This window comes from Sinocyclocheilus anshuiensis, unplaced genomic scaffold (genome assembly GCF_001515605.1).
Source record: "Sinocyclocheilus anshuiensis isolate Anshui unplaced genomic scaffold, SAMN03320099.WGS_v1.1 scaffold3132, whole genome shotgun sequence".
Classification (NCBI taxonomy): Eukaryota; Metazoa; Chordata; class Actinopteri; order Cypriniformes; family Cyprinidae; genus Sinocyclocheilus; species Sinocyclocheilus anshuiensis.
Genome location: NW_015554059.1, coordinates 238375 through 260454, shown reverse-complemented (window position 1 = coordinate 260454; position 22080 = coordinate 238375). Strand labels below are relative to the sequence as shown.

At 38.1% G+C, this 22080-nt stretch overlaps 1 protein-coding gene across 3 annotated transcripts in view; it reads right to left on the bottom strand.

The window, feature by feature from the left end:
• Positions 1-22080, bottom strand: part of LOC107668537 (transmembrane protein 260) — a 76653-nt gene that overhangs the window by 39476 nt on the left and 15097 nt on the right. Inside the window, exons 4-17 of one of the 3 annotated variants that reach the window (XR_001631906.1) lie at positions 17258-17435; positions 17032-17145; positions 16024-16203; positions 15834-15874; positions 14207-14293; positions 13115-13223; positions 12852-13024; positions 9935-10106; positions 9692-9831; positions 8678-8854; positions 7112-7165; positions 6928-7012; positions 5502-5820; positions 4820-5399 (exon numbers count right to left, since the gene is read on the bottom strand). Coding sequence is in view for 1 of the 3 variants with exons in the window: in XM_016460444.1 (XP_016315930.1) it covers positions 5566-5820; positions 6928-7012; positions 7112-7165; positions 8678-8854; positions 9692-9831; positions 9935-10106; positions 12852-13024; positions 13115-13223; positions 14207-14293; positions 15834-15874; positions 16024-16203; positions 17032-17145; positions 17258-17435 (1765 nt within the window). In the remaining 2 variants the exon portion in view is untranslated. Of the gene's footprint in view, positions 1-4819; positions 5821-6927; positions 7013-7111; positions 7166-8677; positions 8855-9691; positions 9832-9934; positions 10107-12851; positions 13025-13114; positions 13224-14206; positions 14294-15833; positions 15875-16023; positions 16204-17031; positions 17146-17257; positions 17436-22080 lie in introns of those variants that run through there. The other 2 variants (XR_001631907.1, XM_016460444.1) reach the window with 2 other exon arrangements.

The window sequence follows — 22080 nt, the reverse complement described above, 5'->3', positions numbered from 1 at the left end:
GAGCAAGACATAAAGAAAGACTGTAAATGTACAGAACAGACTCATTCAGCTCATTTTCTGTTCAAACCCATGTCTGAAACTGAAAAACAGATGGAGAACAGTAGGAACGGATGGGGCAAGAGATCAGAGGAGAGTCCATTCTGCACCACTTCAGCATGCCGAATTCCCTCCTCCTCCACAAGGGCAAGAAAGACAGATCTTACCAGGAAGAGGTCTTTTGAGGCAGGCGCTGAGAGCCGCAGCCAGGCCTTCGGGCTCTGGAAGTCTCTCCAGTCAGTCACACAACTCATAGCACACAGGCTTCACCACCAACACAACATTACAGGCCTCTTACACAGCATTACAGCACATCGTATTATCCCGCTCAACTCTCTTCATTAGCCCAATTGGATCCTGGGATTTCCATTTGTAAATGGGGAGCTTTTTAGATTAGCCGGTGTCTGCCCATTATGAAACATTTTCCCAATGTTCCCCCAATACTGCGATTAGCTCCTGTCTGTCAGGGTGGAAATGTAAACTTTTCAAAACGTGATTAAGCCCTTCACAAATATTTTCCACAAGAAATCATGAAAAAGTGTCAACCAAGCAATCCCTGATTAAATGTTTGTTGCAATATGATTTGTAAACCAATGAAACTACAGTATGCTGTAACCTTCTAACTTAATCCATTGATTTACCATCAACAGGGCTGTAATGAATAAGCTGGACTTGGTATTTCATTAAAACATGCTGTTTGCATCCAAACATGATTTGATATTCTGAGAGTTTAGAGGAATAATTCATCTTAAAATTAAAATTAATTTCCACTGTAATTTTAAAATGTCACTCGCACTCCCACATATTCAAACTACCACTTGTTATTCACAGAATCTGCAGTCTGTCCTTCACAAAAAAGGTATCATATGGCTTAAAACTTACAGCACTCAGGTTGTATGGACTACCTTTACACTGTGAGATAACCCAAATCCAGGTGAACATTCCAAATCCATTTGCACTGTTATAAGAATTAGGGAAAGCACCAAATATAGTGCAGACATACACTGAATATAATGGGTTCTCTTTGAATATGTTGTATCGTGGTGCTCTTTTGGGAACTTTGGGTGAACTAACCCTTCAAGACCCAATAATTTGGCATCATAGAGCTAGAAAGGTGCTACAACATGACTTATGAATTAGAAACAATTGAAATTCATTATAGGCCAGTAAATTAAAGAAAACATACTTGATATTACAGCTACATGTGAATATTGCTTCTCTCTCTCAGTGGATGGCGGCTGTGCCTCTTCCTCAGGCATGCATTCACAGCCACAGATGCAAGGGGATGCAAGCACATCGAGACAGCAAATTATGAAAATGTGGATCTGCGTCCTCAATGGCGTCGCACTCCTTTAATGTGGCACAAAATTAGAACCGGAGGGAGAAGGAAGACAGGTCCGTTTAATTGGAAACACTGCTCTGGGCACATACACAAATACATATCCACTCACTTAGAGCAACTAATCGCATGAAAGGTAAGATATCATCTCACCCTTTCTGAGGGTTTCTTCTGTCCAATGAGACATCCTTTTTCAGAGCCTGCGGGCATTCATAAAGGTGTTTAATTTGTGAGTTTACCTCACCATTATTTAAATAGATCTACACAAGTATCAGAAAATGAGGCTATTCTTCGTTGTTAAGCTGCAAAGCTAAAGGATCTTTTATGAAATGGCTGCTGGTCATAGTGTCTTTAGTCTCTTTTGATATTCCAAAAGGATCACAATGGTCTTATCACACTGTGACCTGTTGTTCAGTTGAACAAATGATTGAGTGTAGACAGATGTTATATAAGCTGTACTTAAACAGCATTTATGAGTGATGCAAGTTCTACAATACAAGTTCCTAAACCGTTCTAGGCATTTATGAAATACATCAATCCCAAAATGTCCATGGTAGCCATGTTTTGGCAGCTCTAGTCTTGTTACTAGGAGGTCCAAAGAAGGTTGTGTTGTCTATGGTAAGGTCCTCTATGGTACTGTTCAACCCTACTCCTGTGAGGGCCACTGTCCTGCAGACTTTAACTCCAACCCTAATCAAACACACCTGATCAAGGTCTTCAGGATTATTATAAAACAGGGGTATCCAAGCCTGTTCCTTGAGGACCACTGTCCTGCAGAGTTTAGCTACAAACCCACTTATACACACCCGAACCAGTTAATCAAGGTATTCAGACTCACTAGAAACTTCCAGGCAAGTGTGTTTGGAGCTGGTTGGAGCTAAGCTCAAATCTGTGTGCACATTTTATAAATGAGGCCCCAGGTGTTTAAAAACCCTGGTCTATTCTTTGGGCACCAGGGAGAAGGACCTGCCTATAGCGCAGTATACAAATATTGTCCTAGGACCTGTAAACTTAAGTTATGGACCTTCTCTAAACCTTCAGAGCTGGTAGGAGCAACTTACGGTGGTGAGAGAAAGTATCAAAATTGATAGAGTCAACACATACCTTGGTGTGGTTCTCTATGCACTATGCACATTTAATTCAAATTCAGGCGTCTTTTGGCAGTTAAACTGGATGAATAAAGTGACCAAACTCTACATGTTCAGAATAGGATTAAGTATTCAGGTGGCCACAAGCATTCATCAAAAGGATCCAACCTACTGTCTAGAAGCACTCCAGCCAGTGGATTCCATTCATCTATTCCCTCAATAGCTCCATGGTTTCATTCTTATTAGGGCTTCCCAAAGACACTAGGACCACCACAGATATGAGCCACTCAGTCACCCCCAGGACAGCAGCCAGAGTTTTCATCTCTTCACCCCTCAACCTGCTTTCAACAACCCACCTGAGACAGTCAACCACAGCTATGTGAGTCCAGGGCCAGGGATTAAACAAAGGTTCAAGAATCAATCCAGAGAAATGGAGACAGATCCAATCCCTGTTCTCTGCCTAATCCCTCTCATGTCTACTTCCATTGTTCAGAGGTTTATAAAAGAGAGGGATGAGGAGATGGAGAAGACAGACTTTAGGAAGAGGGATGATGGTGAGATGGTGTGGCACATGAAATGTCTTGGGGATTTAAGGGCTTGTTTGTGGATCAGAAACAGAAGGGTTACATTTGGGCACAGTGAGACGATGAGGGCCAGGCTGCATCTCTAACAGTGGTTTTGTTCTGACACAAACAGATTCAAAAAAATGTTGGTATCCGAACAGTTGATGGGCACCATTGACTTCCATAGTATTTTTTTCCTACTATGGAAGTCAATGGTGTCCATCAACTGTTCGGATACATTTTTCAAAATATCTTCTTTTGTGTTCAACAGAAGAAAGAAACTCATACAGGTTTGGAACAAGTGGAGGGTGAGTAAATGATGACAGATTGTTCATTCTGGAAGTGAACTTATCCTTTAAGGTATTTGTAAGGATTTAAGGATATCTAGAAACTTACAAGCAGGTGTGGTAGAGCAAGTTGGAGCTAGACTCTGCAGGAAGGTGGCCCTCCAGGAGCAAAACTGGACAGCCCTAATACCCATCATACCTTCCTACAAAAATGTGCCAGTTAAGTCACTGACTGACTGGACAGTGAGGCAGCAAGACAGCAGCCTTCATTTTCAGACAGTCTCAGAAAAGCATGTTCTTCTGTCTAAACAAAGAGCGATCTTCCACACTGGACAAGTTTCATTTCCTCCCGTCTGTAATGTGACACGCACATTATAGCCAATTTAACATATTGTGTCTCCATCCCTTCCACCCTCCTCCGCGGGCCTCCATCCCTTCCTCCTCTCCCTCATCAGGAGGAAGTAGAGGAGATTGGCCCCACAGCTAAAGCCCCCTTTTCAGGCCTGCCGCTGGCGAGATCTATCGGCAAAGCACAGGGAGCGGAGGTGTCGCTTCTGCTATGGCATTTCGGACAGTATCTACTTCTCTCCGGTTGCGGAGGAGAAAGGAGAAACAGAGGGGGTATTATCAGGGAGGGATGAGAGCAGCGAAGGCATTTTTGTCTTTTTATTCCCCTCCTAAGCCTCAGGCTTTGCTCCCAATCCGATTGGTCGATACAGCCAGGGATGTAAATGAAATGCAAAGAGGAATAAGGCTGGCTTCCCATGTTATGTGTGTGTGTGTGTGCAAACTGCACTGCTCTCTTTGGCTCATTTTCAGGGTTTACCATTCATGGGCCTCTCTTACCTTCCCTCTTTTGTCTCCAAGTCCCTGTGCTGCGATTTAATTTCTGTCTTGACAGTGTCCATTCGTCTCTTTCTAGCACTTCCTGTCTAACTCTGTCTAACTATGTACTTATTACTTCTCGCTTACTTGTCTTTGCTCCCTCTCCCTGGCTGGGTTCTCAGCTCTTATCTGTTCAGGCACCCCACATTCCAGTGTTGCCGTGGCTCCCTGCCTGCATCCACGGTCACGGCGATTCCATGGGTTCACACAATCCCTCAGATGAGAGAGAGGAAAAAACAGGGACAGGGAGGGATGGGGAGAAAGCAGCTCAGTGGAAGAAGAGATTAATGTACATGAGAAAAGGAGACATTATATATGTGATAAGGTGTAGCTGACATCCTGAACTCAGGATGAAACCATGCTTCATGAATACAAAAAGCTGATTGTAGCTGCTCTTAGGACACACATTTTACATTGATCATCCAGTGACCACAAATCACATTATCAAAATTGTTTATATTAACAAAAATTCAATCAGAATTTATCATTTTATAATCGTTTAAAATCAAACAATAGTTGGCAGAACCCTAGGGTTCGTGTCTCCTCTGTATTAAAGAGAATTCAAAGCTGTTTTGAGAGATAGACAAAGCAGAAAAAAGAGACAGGGAAAAGAACGCAGTATTTTCAAATCTGTCCCAGATTAATGGGTCATTCTTAATCTCTCATGGTTGTGCCCAAATTTACCCCCCACCCCCCTCAATCTCAATCTGAGACCTTTGTGATCCTAAAGTGAGAGAGAGAGATGCATGACAGCGGGGGCAAAAAGGATAATTATTCAAAAAAGAGAGAAGAGGAGAGAGATGGGGAGAGGTGGAATGAGTGGTTCTGGACACCTTTGATCATCAACTCAACGGATATTAACATATTGAAAGTGTGAAAATTTTATTACAAAAGACACACACACAAACGCAGCAAATTCTATTAGAGTTCCACTTCAGATTCAGTTCAGAAGATTGTGTCCCTTTACCTTCACTGTGTCTTAGATGTTTGAGTTAAGCATGTTGAGGAAATATAATTAATTCCTGATATTTATAATCAACCAATATATCATCTTGTTAATGAAATAATGTCTGTCATCTAAATGAACAGCTAACTCTGATGTTACAATGATGCGGTTATGAATAGAAGATATCAGTATAAAACTCATGTTCTGGCATTGGTCCATTTTAACATTTTGAGTCCATTTTACTTTGAGAAGAATCTGTGAGTTGGCAAAATACAGGTTAAACGTCAGTTACAGTCTTCAGATACACCTGCACGGTCTTTAAATTTTGTATTTTATATTTGCTATCTTCCCTCTTACCTTCTTGTGCTATTTACACCTGAAGGCTCTCTGTGTTGTTTCAGACAATTTATGTCACTTCCTGTCAACCCTTCTGTCTGTCTCTGAGTTTGTCCCGCTCTTTCCTGAGATGTGTGATGATGGAGCGGATGGCTTTGCTCTGGGGATTGGTGGGTTCTCTCTGAAGGTAGCGACTGAAGTGGCGGATGCTGCGACTCAGGAGGGAATCCAGACCATGACCTCTGCCTCCTGATCGCAGCAGACGTTCTGCGGCAAGAGCCAGGTTCTTATCCCAGATTGCTGGGTAGTCTACCTGGGCATCCACTATATGACAATACAGCTGTCAATAAAAGAAGACCACAGAGTTTTGAAAATTTGTATAATAAAAGGCAAAGATATAGACTTGAAAATACAATATTTAATATATTTTAAAAGAGACTTGAAACTTTGTAAAACTCAACATTTAACATAAATGAGAGAAAACATCAAATGTGATCTTTTAAAGAACTGCATTTAGTCTACAAATAATTCTACATGACACATCATGCTGACAAACTAGATTTGCATTTCCTTAAGGAAATAGCAGAGCTTGCAAGGTAACAAAAGAAAGTGTTAAAGGTTTTAGGTAAGCTTTGGTTTTAGGCTTTGATTCTGTGTATAATGTTGCACTAGAGCCGCTTTCATGACGCTCACTCTGCGTCTTGTTTTTTGTTGTTAAAAACATTCAAAAATTCACCATGTAAATTGCTGTCGGTTGAATTTTGGATAGCGAACATTCTATAATAGTATGCCAATGAGAGATTTTCAATCTTCAAACTTCAATTTCTTAAATAAAATGGCACTCTCTAAACAAAGAGTATGTTCAAACAATTAATTACAAAAACTGTTAAAGGGGTCATATGACGTTGCTAAAAAGAACATTATTTGGTGTATTTGGTGTAATGCAATGTGTTTATGCGGTTTAAGGTTAAAAAAAAGGCATGACAAAGCAAGTATTGTCCTCTTTTGGAAGACCAAACAAAGTAGTTTCGCTTTCACAACGAAACACACATCGCCTTCACGACATGGCGGCAGCAACAATACTAGAGCGAGAATCAAAGTTAAGCCTTCTTTCTTTGCGTGAACATTTATTTGGGCGGCGTTATGCAAATCTTCCCACATAGTGATGTAGACATGTGGGGGCGTGTTAGAACGAGCCGTTTTAGGTAGGCGTGGTTGACTCTTAACGTTTATAAAGAATATCTTGTTGGATTTGAAACTTTAGTCTTTGCAACTTTACAGATCTTCTTTATGCACCAAGAGCTTGTAACACTCCAAAGAGAAAGGAAAAATTTAAATCGCATCATATGACCCATTTAATAATAAAAAAGTAGAATACAATTAAAATATGTATTGAAAGCTGCATTGCAAGCACTGCAATTCCAAAAAAGGCTATTGTATTTCTCACATTGTAAGAAAGCTCATAGAGACGGGCCTGCTGTTCCTTCTCCATGTTCTCAGCCAGGTCAAACAGGAAAAAAGCTGTCTTCATTCTAAAAAGTGATGGAATAAAAGCACCTAAGTATACATTTGTAGCTATATATGGAGGTTTGGCAAAGATACAGTGATAAGAGCCGTAACCTGTGTATTACCTGGCCTGCCACATCTCCTCATTGGCAACTCTCTCCCAGGAGCCAGGGTGGAAGCTGACAGGGTGGAATAAACATAAAAATGTAATTTAATGTCATTTAATTTGCTGTGTAGTTAATCTTACTTTCCTAACTGTGTACTTTCTTAAAATAACCAAGTTGTTGATATGTAAAGCGTTATTCTTTTTTATGTATATTCAGATGGTCTTGTTAAGTAGGGATTGAAATACAAGTTTAAAACCAGCCAGTAATCCAGCGAATCATATTCTGCATATCTTCAAACCATATAACAGCTGATCTTCAACCTCGCCTGTCTTTGGAAGCTCTCTCTGTGGTGAACGACCCATATATTTCTGCATTTCTTCCTTTCCATTACATCGCTCATAAACGTGCAGCCTCTCCTTCAAAGGAATATTTTAGCGTGTGACTTCCCCGCTAATATTTGGCTGGCAGGCAGGGATGGACACGCTTGTAGTGAGTGAGAGGAGAGTAATGTCACACCATTCAACCCCGATTAACTTGCTGAATACCAGCCGGCTGCAGAGAGCTTCAGTGCTGGAGACTAGAACTAATTTCACTTTATGCACAGATATTGACATGCCGCAGTTTAGAAAGTCATTAGGGTGGGGTCAGCGGACTAATAACGACTTTGAAGCTGGAAACGGAGGCTGTCTGCACAGCATGGAGTCAGAGCAGTGTTTAAGTGCACTTTAATATCGGCGAGGACCAAATCACTTCAATGGGTTGCACGAGATATAAAATGGTGCTGGGGTGCACCTGGTAAGGATGCTCAGAGTAGTGATGAACCTAAAGGTACATTGAGTAGTATCATCTCAAACATTTATTTACATGTCCATTTATTTCATCTGGCACATGCTTAATTTGATCTCATCTGGCACATGCTTAATTTTATCAGCATGTGTGGACACTTGGAATAGAATCCATTACCTTAGCGTTGCTAGCCACATGCTATACAAGTATACTGTCCTTCAAAGGCAACACGATGAGCTGACATCGAGAAAAATGGATTCAAAGTTTCTGAATTGAATTTTGATCAATTTCATATCAAATCTCTCCAAAGAAATTTTCTCCAAAGTGTTTAATGTGAAGAAATTAAAAATGTCCGGTCAGTGGTGTTAAAAGGCTCAATCACGCTCAAGCACCGCTTACACTAAACCCTATCTAGAGCTTTTTTGTGGAGTGACTTGACTCGTGATTCATTGCATCAAAATGTACCAGGTGAGCTACTGAGCAAGTTTACTACATTAAATATGTCATAGATTTGGAGATTATGAGATGCAAACATCAAAATGTATCTGTTTGCCAATCTTGTACTATTGTTAAAGTGTTTTGAGGTCATAACATGCAAGGAACTGTGCCAAAATAAGTCTTTATTTATCAATAATTTGCCTCTCTAATCACACTTTGTGTGAAAATAAGTAAAATCTGTTTGTCTAGTGTTCATTTCAGCTGGAAACATGATAGTCCGTTTATTAACAGAACATATTATGACCTACGAGGCAATATATCACTCCCAAAGTAAACTACAAACATAAGTAACTGTGATACCTGTCATGTGGCTGGCTCCAGTTGTAAAGGTTGAGTGTTTTGTGGGCCCATTTTTCAGGGTCAAATGGGGTTTTGACAGGTACCAACTGCTCACAGACGCCCCAGGGCCAACGAGAGAAACTCCTCTCCCAGCTGGAGTCACCCTCGGTTAGGCCAATACATACAAACACAGGCCTGCTGTAGACAAACCCAGAGCAAAAACTGAGCATCAGTCATAGGTACATAACATCACTTAAAACATAGTTACAGTTCTAAATGAATGGGTAAAACTTCCTGATAACATTCATTATGTTTTACAGGTGTTTAGTTAATGTACATTCAAATAGACAATTAAGTTGTGATTCATATATAGTTAATATTAAAGGTACATAAATAATTTGTTATATAATGTAACATTGCTTGTTGTTATGTTATAATGTTACTAATGAACATTATTATAAAGTGCTGCTATAGAGAGTTTTACTTCTGTTCGTTGCCAAACAATATGTTTAATAAAACTCCCCAAGGAAACCAAGTAAAATTATTAGATTTATACTTTCATTCTCTACATAATCCAGCAAGAAGGAACAAAAACTCTTTAGAGTAGAGTATTTTGGAGTAGAACTGAGTAAAAGCTTCTAAGCCTGTCTGTTATATTAGAGCCAATATAGATTTTTAATCACAGGATACACATGGCAGGAATATAGAAACCGGCTCTCTTAACAAAACAAGCAGGTTGCCGATTGTTTTTTCTCAAGTATTTATTTCTTATTCTCTTTGTTCTGCTTCCCAGGGAAATGACTGTAGTGCTTATTGCCCCCCTCTCAGAGGCCGGGGGCTTTACCAAGGAAATACTGCCGTCTGGTGGAGGGAGGCAGTATAGATGGTTCATTTCTTTTGTATAAGGGGTTTACAGATGACATGTATTGGTTTTCTATCTCTAATATACACAAATTGCAATTTAAATGTAATTTGTAGCATATATACGGAAGGCATATGAATACGAACATAGACCTCTGAGTGTGTGAATCTTACCGCATATTGTGCTTGAGAAACTGCTCAATGCTGAATGTTTTCTTTTCCACGGTGTTGACTGGATCCCACCAGCGCCCAGGAAACGTGACTCCAGGTAAACGCTTCTGGAGTTTTCCCACATACCAGCTATACGTCATCATCTGCATCACACAATACAGGTTTTTACAAGCCTTTCAAAACAGAGACAGAGTTGAATGGCTATAGCTGAGATAAATTAGACATGTGTCAGGCTGGATTACGGACCTCCTGGTCAACTAGGCTGAGGTCTGGCCGGAGACCCTGGCAGTAGTGCAGGTAGCGCAGCGTGTTTCCTGGGAGATCACCACGAGTCAGAACCAATGAGCCCTCCGGCAATGACGACACAACCTCACGGGCAAACCTGTCCACGACATCATTACTGCTCTGATCACACTCTCTGTCGACACACACAGACCAAAACACCTTGAAAATACCCAGTATAAAACATGGTATGTAACAATACCGTATGTGCAGTGTTGCTTGAGTTGCAGTCAGGGGTTAAATAGGGCTACAACAGTGTTTTGTATATTTATATACAGCAGTGGTTTTTAAAGTTTTTGATGCTAAGGACCCCAAATTAGGGTTATAATTGTAAACTAAAACTATTAAAACGTATTTGGTAATTGAAATGAACCTGAAATAAAAGGAAATATAAATATTACATGAAAAGCTGAAAGTAAACAAAAATTTGAAATATGTTTACGTTGAAGTACAGTAAACAAATGAAAACTAAAACTGAAATAAAAATAAACCTAAATAATAATATATATTTAAAAAATGAATAAAAATGACAAAAGCACATACCAAAATTACAAAAAAAAACTAAAATATAAAATTTATGAAAACTTCAAATAAAACAAAAGTTGATTTAAATATCAATAAAAACTTAGTAATAACATAAAAACTTAATAGTACACAAATAATATAAAACTAACTGCTGCAAATACGATGATGCTTTTCAGAGGAATAATAAAGCTACACATTTTCTTGTAAAAAAAACTGTTCTAAAATGTATTTATACTGTGAGAGAAAAAATTAACTTAATAATTGTAATATATTTAAATATGGATTGCTTCAAAATATTGCTCATATTAATGTAATAATGTAAAGACAATATAATTAGTTAGTGTAATAACTAGTTTTTATATTGTCATTGCACTAAGGCAAATTTAAATTATTAAAATATGATCTTAAAATATGATCTTAAACATATTAGGTGAGGTTCATTTTGACAGCAAATATGTGCATATGGTAAATATAAGAAACTGTAGTTTTTGTATGTATGTATACATTTTTTTATTTAGTGTGATATCTTGCCTAAGACATGATAATTATCACCATATATCAGTAATTATTGCAACTACAAAATCCCAAATTAGGTAAAAAAAAAAAAAATGCCTGTTTGTAAAAGTCTTTAGTGAAAAAAGTCTGTTGTAAAAGCTTTACACAGAGAGTATACGATAATGAAAGTTTGCGAGCTAAAAGTGATCTGAAAGTGATACAAAAGTTTGTGAGCTGAGTTTATGAATGTACCTGCACATTCATTCACAAATACTTTAACCGCATCAGCTGTGAATCCACATTACTTTGAAGAGTTTGCACAAAGAGTAAGGATGTGTGACATTATTGTTGTTTCAGCTATTCTGCAGTCCGTTGCTCTGCTTCTCTGTGAGCAGTGACGAGGTGGAACATCTCTGGGCTGGAATCAGCCTCGGACAGGTGTGATGAGCGCTGACAAGAGCGTCAGTCTCACCATTGATCAAAGCGGAACAGTTTGTGGCAGCGATGTCCCAAACCTCAGCGCTCTAATCTACATGACTGCCGTGGTTACGAGGTCTAATCAAGCACAGAACTCGGCTGCTTTAATCTGCATGACTAGCGTGGCCAGGACAGCTAATCAAGCATAGAGTCAAAGCTGCAGAAGAGTGCAAGAGAGCTTTTGCTTTGATGTGTGCTGAAGCATTGAGGAATTGAAGAATTCAGGGAGTGACTGCCATGGTCTGGAGTATGATCAACCACAAATATACAAAAAACATAATGCAGTAATGCACACTGATAGGCCCACTATATATATATATATATATATATATATATATATATATATATATATATATATATATATATATATATATATATATATATATATATATATATATATATATATATATATATATATATATATATATATATATATATATATATATATATATATATATATATATATATATATATATATATATATATATATATATATATATATATATATATATATATATATATATATATATATATATATATATATATATAAAAAGAGGCAATATAAGAAGTGATACATGAAAATTCAAAATTATGGTTGTCAATTATACAATTATAAAAACTTAAAAACAAAAAAAGCCTTTTGATGATATCCAGTATTCTCATTTTGTAAGAGGAACTATCATTTTAGCCAAACAGCAAAGTATATTACATAAAGAAACAATATAAAATACAATTTATTCCTGTAAAATATAATTTGGTAAAGCTGAATTTTCAGCATCATTACTCCAGTGTTCGGTGCCACATGATCCTTCAGAAATCATTCTAATATGCTGATTTAGTGTTCAAGAAACATTTCTTATTATGATCAATGTTGAAAACAGTTAATATTTTGAGAGAAACCATGATCCTAATTTTACAGAATTCTTTGATGAAGTGAATGATCAAAAGAACAGGACTTATTTGGAAAATAAATATTTTGTAACATTTATATATTATTGTCACTTTTGATCAACTTAATGCATTATTGCTGAACAAAATTATTAATTTCTTTAAAAAAAAAACTAACCACACTTTTGAACAGTATTATATACTTTACATTTAGACATACACATAATTTGTGTAAAAAGCCACCTGGGGACACATTTGAGTGAGGACAAAAGCGAATTACCAGAAACCTCCTCATCTTAACACTTTCATACATGAAATCTGCTACATTTGTTGTGTTCAACATTGGTTAGCATAATCAGTATGAAAACATAAATATGTATTTTTCAAAGTTATTTAAGGTATTTCAAGACTTTTGTGACATTGAATTAAACATTAAAGATCAGTTTAATATCATCCCCCGGCACCCTGACTATGTGATTGTATCTGAATGGTTTACCCGTGGTTTAAGCTGATCATGTGTGAGATGAGGCCTGCAGTGAGTATCCAGGCTCCTGTGTTCCACAGCGTCCCCCAGCCCAGACGGCCATTCAGCCAACACACGGCCCAGCTCAGACCCAGACCAGCCAGAACACACACCCCAGCATCAGCCTGCAGCCAGAAGCGCTCCACCTACATACACACATGTGATATATTCACTGAAGTCAATTTTAAATATCTTGCATCATATAAGAAACATATTGTTAGAATTGTATTACTCACCACTCCCAACAGAAGAGGATTCTCGATGTTCAGGTTTGCTCTCCAGGCAAAGAACACAGAGTAGATGCTCACCATGGTGACAATCAACCAGACAAAAACACAGCGCAGTCTGGGGGTCACATATATGCCATTAATTAAAAAAGTTGCCATTAGTTAAAAATATTGCCTTTGAATACATTGAAACTACATTTGAAATACAATATGATGTTATTATCTAGTTAATATCTAGTAATGAACATTTCAAATGCAATATGGTTAGCTAATTTGTTGCTTTTTGCTCTGCCGATAATGTGTTATGCAAATATAATTTCTATGTAACAATATAATAGTACATAATATCAGCAATATTTCAAGCTTTAAGCTTTCAACACCACCTCTCCTCATCAGATTTAGTAGTGCAAAACATTTTTATTTTTTTATTTTTATTATTTTATTTTGAAAGAAATTAAAACTTTTAAATTAGCATTAAATATTGTACATTTGCTTTTTTTTTAAAGAATGAAAGCTTTAAAATTAGCATTAAATTGATCATAAGTGACAGTAAAGACATTTATAAATGTTCATACACTTATTCAAAATTATTACAAAATTACAAAAAAGTTATAAAAATTTATAAAAAATAAAATGATAAAAAACATATATTTCAAATTCTGTTCTTTTTTTTTAACATTGATAATGATAAGAAAAAAAGCTATTTTAAACTTTTTGCTGTATTTTTTGATCACCAGCCTTGGTTAGAAGAGACTTCCCCAATCGTGCCAACCCCAAACTTTTGAATGGTAGTCTAAATAAAGTTGAAGTGTTCAACATCTGTGCCACTAGCAGCACCAAATGAAATTGCAAAATGGAAATGAATGTAAATGGCAAAAATGATTATTCCAAACAGGTTTCAGACAAACCAGTAGTTGAGCCAGAAGTTGACATATTTGATAGCACAAAAAAACAGGAGTGACACAACCAGTGTTTACATTTACAGCAGCCTCTGCACATTAAACTGTGATGGAAGAAAACCTACACACTTTAAACTCCTTCAAACTTTTAAATTGTGTGGTTTTCCTTCACTTCAGTGGATCTCATCCAGCTATGTCTTACCTGTTCCATAAAGACAGTAAAATGCCTAGAAGCGTCAGCGCTAGTACTGGGATAGACAGATCATTCACACAGTGATTCCACTGAGCCCTGAGACACAAGAGACACACTTATCAATACATCCACTATGTGTGGTGGACAGAGACTCAAACTAAAAGTGCTGCGAGTGTCTGAATGTTGTTGTTTTTTTTTTTTACATTAAGTGCCTGTCTTGTGATAGCCTTCCCTTCTATCTGTCTCCCAAACCCAGTCTATGGCCAATTTCCCTGCTGAAAGAGATAGTGCCCTGCCTGTGCCTTAATACCCATCTCTCTCTGACAGCTTATTTAAGTGTTGTGTGAAAGTGAGTGTGTGAGAGAAGGAGTGTTTGAGCTCCTTATGGCAGGTTTATGCTGTGACATGCTTCTTGTGTACCCTTCTCTGGCTCTCACCTGTCCATCACGCTATGTGGCAGCTGTGGGGGGTGATGAGAAACAGCTGATTGGTACTAGTGGGACATAAAATAAGCTCTCTCTCTGGGGTCACCCAAACGTTTGATGAGGGTGGGCTGAGGAGACGACCCGAGTCTCGCATGGTGTGTTACACCAGTGTCATCAAAGACGCTGAGAACGTCACTGATCATTTCTAAGCCAGTGTAACACAACAGATTTGTTATTCCTATCAGGTTCAGTTTTGCAGTTTTGGAGGGAAGGCGGATCTACAGTACAAGAACTAACTACGAAAAGGGTATTAACAGAGTCATTAGTCTTCATTAAAGCTGCCACTTAATATAAGTGTATATAACACTTAGACAAAAATAAGACAAAGAAAAACATTTGCAACTTTTTTACAATCCATGCACTTACAGTGTACTTACTCAAAAAAGGACTGGTAATATAAGGTAACTACACTGGTTAGGAACAGGGTATGTACAGGCTTAGTACCTAGTTATTACCCAGTTATTGCAATGACCTGCAGAACATGACTGTAAAACAAAGTGCTAGAGAATATGGTGTGCAGCGGTCTTGCACAAAATAATAATTTTCATATTCAATTGTATCATTTTAGTATTAAATCACAATTATTTATTCCAGTTACAATATCAAGGGACATAATCAACAATTATGATTTTTTTTCACAATTGTGCAACCCTAATAGATAGAATGGCAACAACTGTACAGTATAGTATTGCAACACTACAACACTGTAGTATTTGCATAGTGAATTGCAACTGTTTTTATTTGTTGCATTTATTTTAAACTGAACTGTTTTTTTTTTTGTCACTACATAATTCTCACACACATACTTCCTTCTGGAAATGAACATTTGGATTCATAAATGCACTTATATATTGTTGCTCTTTTGTTAGTTTTGACTGCTTTTATTGTCCTCATTTGTAAGTCGCTTTGGATAAAAGCATCTGCTAAATGACTAAATGTAAATGTAAATGAAAGCAATTATATCATTGTAGTATTTGCATGCTAAATTGCAACTGCTTTTATTTTGTTGGTTTAAATTATTTTTATACTGAACTGAGCTTTTGGTCACTACATAATTCCTACTTTTCCTTCTGGAAATTACAATCTGGATTCATTCATCAAATCATAAACAAATGGAAAGTTAATATGTTTTGAAATATTCTTATACTCACCGTAACATTTTTAGGAGGTTCAAGTTTTCATCTGTTTTTGCCTAAAGCCAAAGAAATACATAAGCGGTGCATTAGTTTCAGAAAATAACACGGCATGGAAATAACTTCACATCCTAGTACATACATTTAATTTTTGAAAACGTTTTTTTTTTTTTTTTTTATTATGAAACACTAATGAATCTGTTGGTACCAGGCTGAAGGTGCCGTATTCAGCTCGCAGCAGGTGTGTGAGGAGGCCATGGAGAGATGTCTGGTCTCCCCAGCTCCATCGAGCTCTGTTGAGGTAGGAGGAAATGGGCAGGTAGATGTAGGGCACAAAGCCAGCCAGGAAACACGTCCCCAAAGACACCAGACCAAAGAAGGACAAACCCTGCAGGCAATGCATGTAATGTCACATGTAATTGATAGATCCTTCCATTGCCAAGTATTCAAATTTACATACCAAAACATAATTATAAAACAACAATATTGACATAATACTTGGACAAAACCACAATAATCTGGGAACTATTTCCTCTACTGCTTTCAATTGTAAGTACCAGTACGTAAAGACCTTCAGAAATCACCGGGTTATGAATACTAATCTCTGTAATGCTGTATATTTATTACATGATGTGGAGTTCATAATCACTGAATATGCTCTTGGAAAGGTATTTAACCTCCAGTATTAATAACATTTACAAGACTGCAAAATGTTGACAAATTGACAAAACTGAGGGACAGCCGAGTGATTATCAATACAGTGTTTCCCACAGACTTACACACTATGTGTGGCGGCACTTCCCCTGGGGGAAATATATATGTATATAATGTAAATATAAAACAGCAGAAGGGCTTATTGAAAGTGCTAATTCATTCTCTGCCAGCAGGAGGCGCTTTTGGAGCGGCAGAAATTGCTGTTTCCACGGTAATGGCTGTAATCTAAGCGCTGCGCTCAAAAACACTGCTTTATCAGGCATTATAGAAAAGATTAAATGAAAATGACATCAAAACTTTTCTGAAGGCAATCAGTTCCCTTAAAAAAAAGATACATTTATATAAAAACACCCGTGCCGCGTTTTGATTTTGAAACGTGCAGTGCTCATGTTTATTCAACGAAGTCAAAGCCTTTTGGAAAATCTATTTGTGATGGTCAGTGTTGATATTGTGGCGGGCCGCCACAAATAAATCAATGTATGGGAAACCCTGCAATACTTACATTAAGAGTGTTAAGGTGCAGGAGGGCCCAGGGAATTATGATGACAACATACAAGACCAGTGTGTGCTGATTACACAGGCTCAGCCCACAGAAGAGTGCCCCCCATAGAGCAAACTGAGAAAAGCCAAAAATATATATAAATATGCATCTTACAACCAAGAGGTATCTGTTTCAAACCAACAATGATTTTGCATCCATAAATATCAAATGGTTTGGACTATAGTACCTTCTTCTTATGATGAACACTCTCTGCACAGTGGAAACAGGCTGAGAGGGAGAAAAGGATGCCCACAAACAAGTTGTTAAGAGAAAAGACTTCAGCTACAACCGACCACTGCCATACCAGCTTGGACACCGCAAAAACTCCTCCTGCCAGGACGGCCCCTGGACCAGGCCCCACCACCCTGAGCACAGAGGAGACAACAGTAATGGACTATAAATACAGTTTTTCCAATGTTTTCTGACATGACATAAACTCTAGTGTGTGCTGCAACATAATCTGGTATGTAAAAGAAAATCTATATATGAAACAGCAAATCAACAATTTAAATCATTTGAAATATTCTGATTCTAATTGAAAATCTATTCAATTAGTAGATACATGCTATTGTAATCATTCAAAAATGCTTGAAAATAATAAATCAAGAATTAACAGTGATGGAGTTATGTTGTGAGATCTGGCATCATGAGTTCAGTTAATAATGACAAATACATCCACACCAATATGTGTCCGTACAGAGTCCAAAACCGCTGGTACTATTTGGACGATTAGGGACCAGATAAACGTAAATATAAAACTCTTCATATAAAGTTATTAGACAAGTATGTCCAACTTCAACTGTGTTCGTACAGTAAACTCCCGTAAAGCGATTATATAATATATAGCATATCTCAACTGCTTGATTGCTTGTATCGTCACAAAATACAAACTATATTATTGCCCAGCTCTAATCTGCTAAAAGCGACTGAAAGGCGTGAAGATATTGTAAACATTAACGTCGTGATTTTCTGTAACACTGATTTGAAACAATGTTTGAAACAATTGTGAAAAGCGCTAAATAAATTAATTTGACTTGACTTGACAAACAAGTACTGAGTAGTAATAATTATCAACATTACTTACTATAAGTTTAGGATAGGCTTAGGTTTAGTTGCTTGTAATTTTGAATAATTTACTGTTATTACTATAGTAAGTGCAAGTAATGTGTAACAAGGGCACTGTAAAATAATGTTTTATCTGTTTTTTTTTGTTTGTTTATAAAAACAATATCAACATAAATACTGTGCCCCTAAATTGCTTATATGTAGGCATTTCACCACATAAAGCATGCTAGAAAAAAACGCAATTGCATACTTCAAATGGTAAACATAGGCTCACAAATCTTATCTGGATGTAAAACAAATCCTGGTTACCTATTAACTCATGCATTCTTAATTGGGGGAAAATCTCTGCATGTACATATTCACCTGCAATGGATATATAATTTGAGACTTGACTTTGACTTATGACAAAAGACTTGAGACTTGACTTGGACTCCAGCTGGGAAGAATAAGATAGGACACATGGCCGGGGCGAGGTAAAAGGAAACGCTGGACAAAAGGATGAACGAGTGAGGTCAGCTTTGTCTGTTGGAGACCAGAGAAGACAGAAATGAAGGAAAGCAAGGAGAATAAAAAAAAGTTGGGAAGAATCAAAAGAGAGCTGCAGAGAAAAAAAAACTCAGCCCGGTCTCCAGCACACTGGCTTGGAAAAATTTTAGCGGGCTTGACAATTAAAGGGGGGTGGTAGAGGGGGAAAGCGAGGCAGTATGGCCCTCTCCTCATTGTGCCGAGTGGCTTAGAGTCCTCATCAGCCTATCAGCTAAGTGACAGGCGGAGAGCTGCTCTATTCAGCGGCACAGATACACGCCGCGGGCCAAGCGGCTGCCAGCTCCCTCCTGACCCCGCAATCCCTCGCCGCTGACAGCTTCAAGCTCCATGGCAAATTAGGCGCTCTCACATTACAATCGCACAAGACAGATTCCATTAACGGTATCTGAAATTGAGTAGAGAGCAGGGCCCTCGCCTTATCAGACCTGACTCATAAGCAGCGGCGGCAGCACCGAAGCTCGCGCGCTTAATCACGAGCCATGATACCATTTAGACGTTTCCAGCGCGCCTCTGCCTGCTGCTGTGATAGTCGGCCACAAAAGCGGCTGATGAGACTTAGGGGAAGGAGAACAATGGAGCTTTCGCAGGGAAAGCAAAGTAAGTCAGGAAAAAGCGGAGCGGAGAGAAGGATACGAATGGAAGAATGGTCTGTGAGGAACTCGCGCTTGCTGACTACTTCTCTTTTCTCTTCTCCTGCTTTTTTTTTGCACACTACTTGCCTTTCCTCTCTTTTCTTTTCCTGTCTTGTTTGAGACGAGGCCGCGCGTGCGCGCGCAGTCGGACTAACTGCTTGTCAACAGCATGCGGGGGGGGATTCTTGGTGATATCGGCTTCTCTCTAGTCCTCTTTACTACTCGAGGATGGGGCTGTGGAAGATGAGGCTCGGTGAAGGTGCGGACCCCCCGCACCCGCAATTCTGCTCCCGCTGCATGCCAATTAACTCCCAGCACAGGTCGGCGGTTGGGGGGAGCGGAGAGAAGGATACGAATGGAAGAATGGTCTGTGAGGAACTCGCGCTTGCTGACTACTTCTCTTTTCTCTTCTCCTGCTTTTTTTTTTGCACACTACTTGCCTTTCCTCTCTTTTCTTTTCCTGTCTTGTTTGAGACGAGGCCGCGCGTGCGCGCGCAGTCGGACTAATAGCTTGTCAACAGCATGCGGGGGGGGATTCTTGGTGATATCGGCTTCTCTCTAGTCCTCTTTACTACTCGAGGATGGGGCTGTGGAAGATGAGGCTCGGTGAAGGTGCGGACCCCCCGCACCCGCAATTCTGCTCCCGCTGCATGCCAATTAACTCCCAGCACAGGTCGGCGGTTGGGGGGCCACGGCTGGGTTAGAGCAGGGGTACTATTCGGTGGTAGGGGTCCGCGGTGCAAAATATCACATCCTCCCCCGTCATCGCTTCAATGGGGCAGCTGACTGACAGTCGCTCGCTGTCCTCCTCCTGTCTTTATTCCTCTGAGGGGGCTTGACACGGAAATCTTTAGGAGTGTCTGTCTGCTTGAAGGCAGGCATGTGACACGTCCTTCATTTCAGAACATGTAGGACCACCTGGGTCTCCTTCGCTCTCTCTCTTCAGTGATAAGGTGAGAGAGTGACACTTGCGTGCAGCATCAGAGATTTGTCTGCTGTGCAGGATGCTGCTATGTTAGTGTCTCTGTAGTACTTCAGTTCAGAACAGAGAGGTGACTCCAAAATAAACACTGCAACTGTGCAAACATGCTTGACTACATCACTGCATAGAAAATTAAAAATGTGTATCTAACTTCTTTCTTTTATATAAATAAAAAGCAGAGCTGTTAATTTAGTACAGTTAAGATTTAACAGTTAACCCTATGACCAACATGTAAATTCTCCAATAAGAAATTTTCTGTAACACTTTATTTTAGTGTGCATGTTATACATGCATTACAACAGAAATAACAGTATATTATGTATAATTACAAGAAACTAACCTTAAACCTAATCCTATAGTAAATACATGTTGTTAATTCATTTTTTTTTTTTGTTATAACACCTTAAAATAAAGTGTGACTGAATTTAGGCATGAAGGCACCTTGGTAAAGCATTTTCAATTATATGTTTCTTTTTTTTGGGGGGGGGGTCCATACTATAAAAATTTACTAGCTGTGTCAAAAATGTCTTTAAAATATCTTCATTGACAATTGATATATTGATATATGCAATTAACAGTGATGCATTTGATTCATTCATCAGAAAATTATTTCAACAAAATTTCACAAAAGTATTCAAATAGTTTTATTGTTATGCTATTATGCTTTTGTTGAAGCCACCAGCCAACATTGTCAACTTTCTTTTTTTTTAATAATTGTGTATAACAGTTGGAATTCTGGTTAAAATCTAAATGTGGTGAAAAACCATTCTATGATTCTGCAGCGAAATCTCCACCAATCAGAGAATGGAGACAAATCGCACCAAAAACACGCCTACACATTCCTATGAAGCACTGGAATGATTCAATCAAATCAGCTTCCTACACTCTCAAAAATTTGTATTGCAATAAATTAAAAATATAATGTTTCTATATATACACAATCAACATATTTAAATCAATAGTTTTATATTTCTCTACCATTTTTAATTTGATTATGTCATTCACAATGCTTCATGGGACTGTAGTTCTTTCCCTCAGTAAGGTAAGTACAAAGTCTTGAACCTTTGTTTTTGTTTTTTTGTGTCCGATTTTCAAATACGTTTGTGCTTCAAATCAAAGTTGTAATGTAATGTTGTGATTCATCTCATAGCTGATTAGGTTGACTCATGGTTTATACCTCTTTTAACTTTTTTTTTAATCTCTATGGTAAAAAATAGGCCTGCAGTCTGAATCTAAACAACAATGGAATCAGATATTGTTTGTTTTTTTTAAACTGTATATTACTTACTATTCCAGGTTACAAATGTACAGAACGTACAGAACGGTTGTTCCATCTTTTCTATCATACAAACTCACGCCATTGGTTGAGTCAAGGTTGCTTAAACTTTTTGACAGTGCCACAGAGCCTGAGTGTTTACACTGGACTTTTCCACAAATTCTGGACTTTTAGTTTGTATCAAATGTCATTTAATTCATGTGACAGAAGTCCCAAATGACAATTAAGGAGCATAAACCTTAAGTATGGCCCAGCTGAGCTACACTGTAAAAAAAGACCGTGAATTTAACAGTAAAAGACTGTTAAATGGTTAACGGTAAATTCCCCTACTATATACGGTGAAAAACTGTACTGGACATTACATGTATTGGACATTAATTTTATGGTAGTATACCGTTTTTGGAAGTGAAAAAGACCGTATAATTTACAGTGAATAACCGTAAATTGACATTCCCAGAATTCCCTGCGTTACATTTCAAATTTGATGGTTTTTTGTTGAAATAACTACG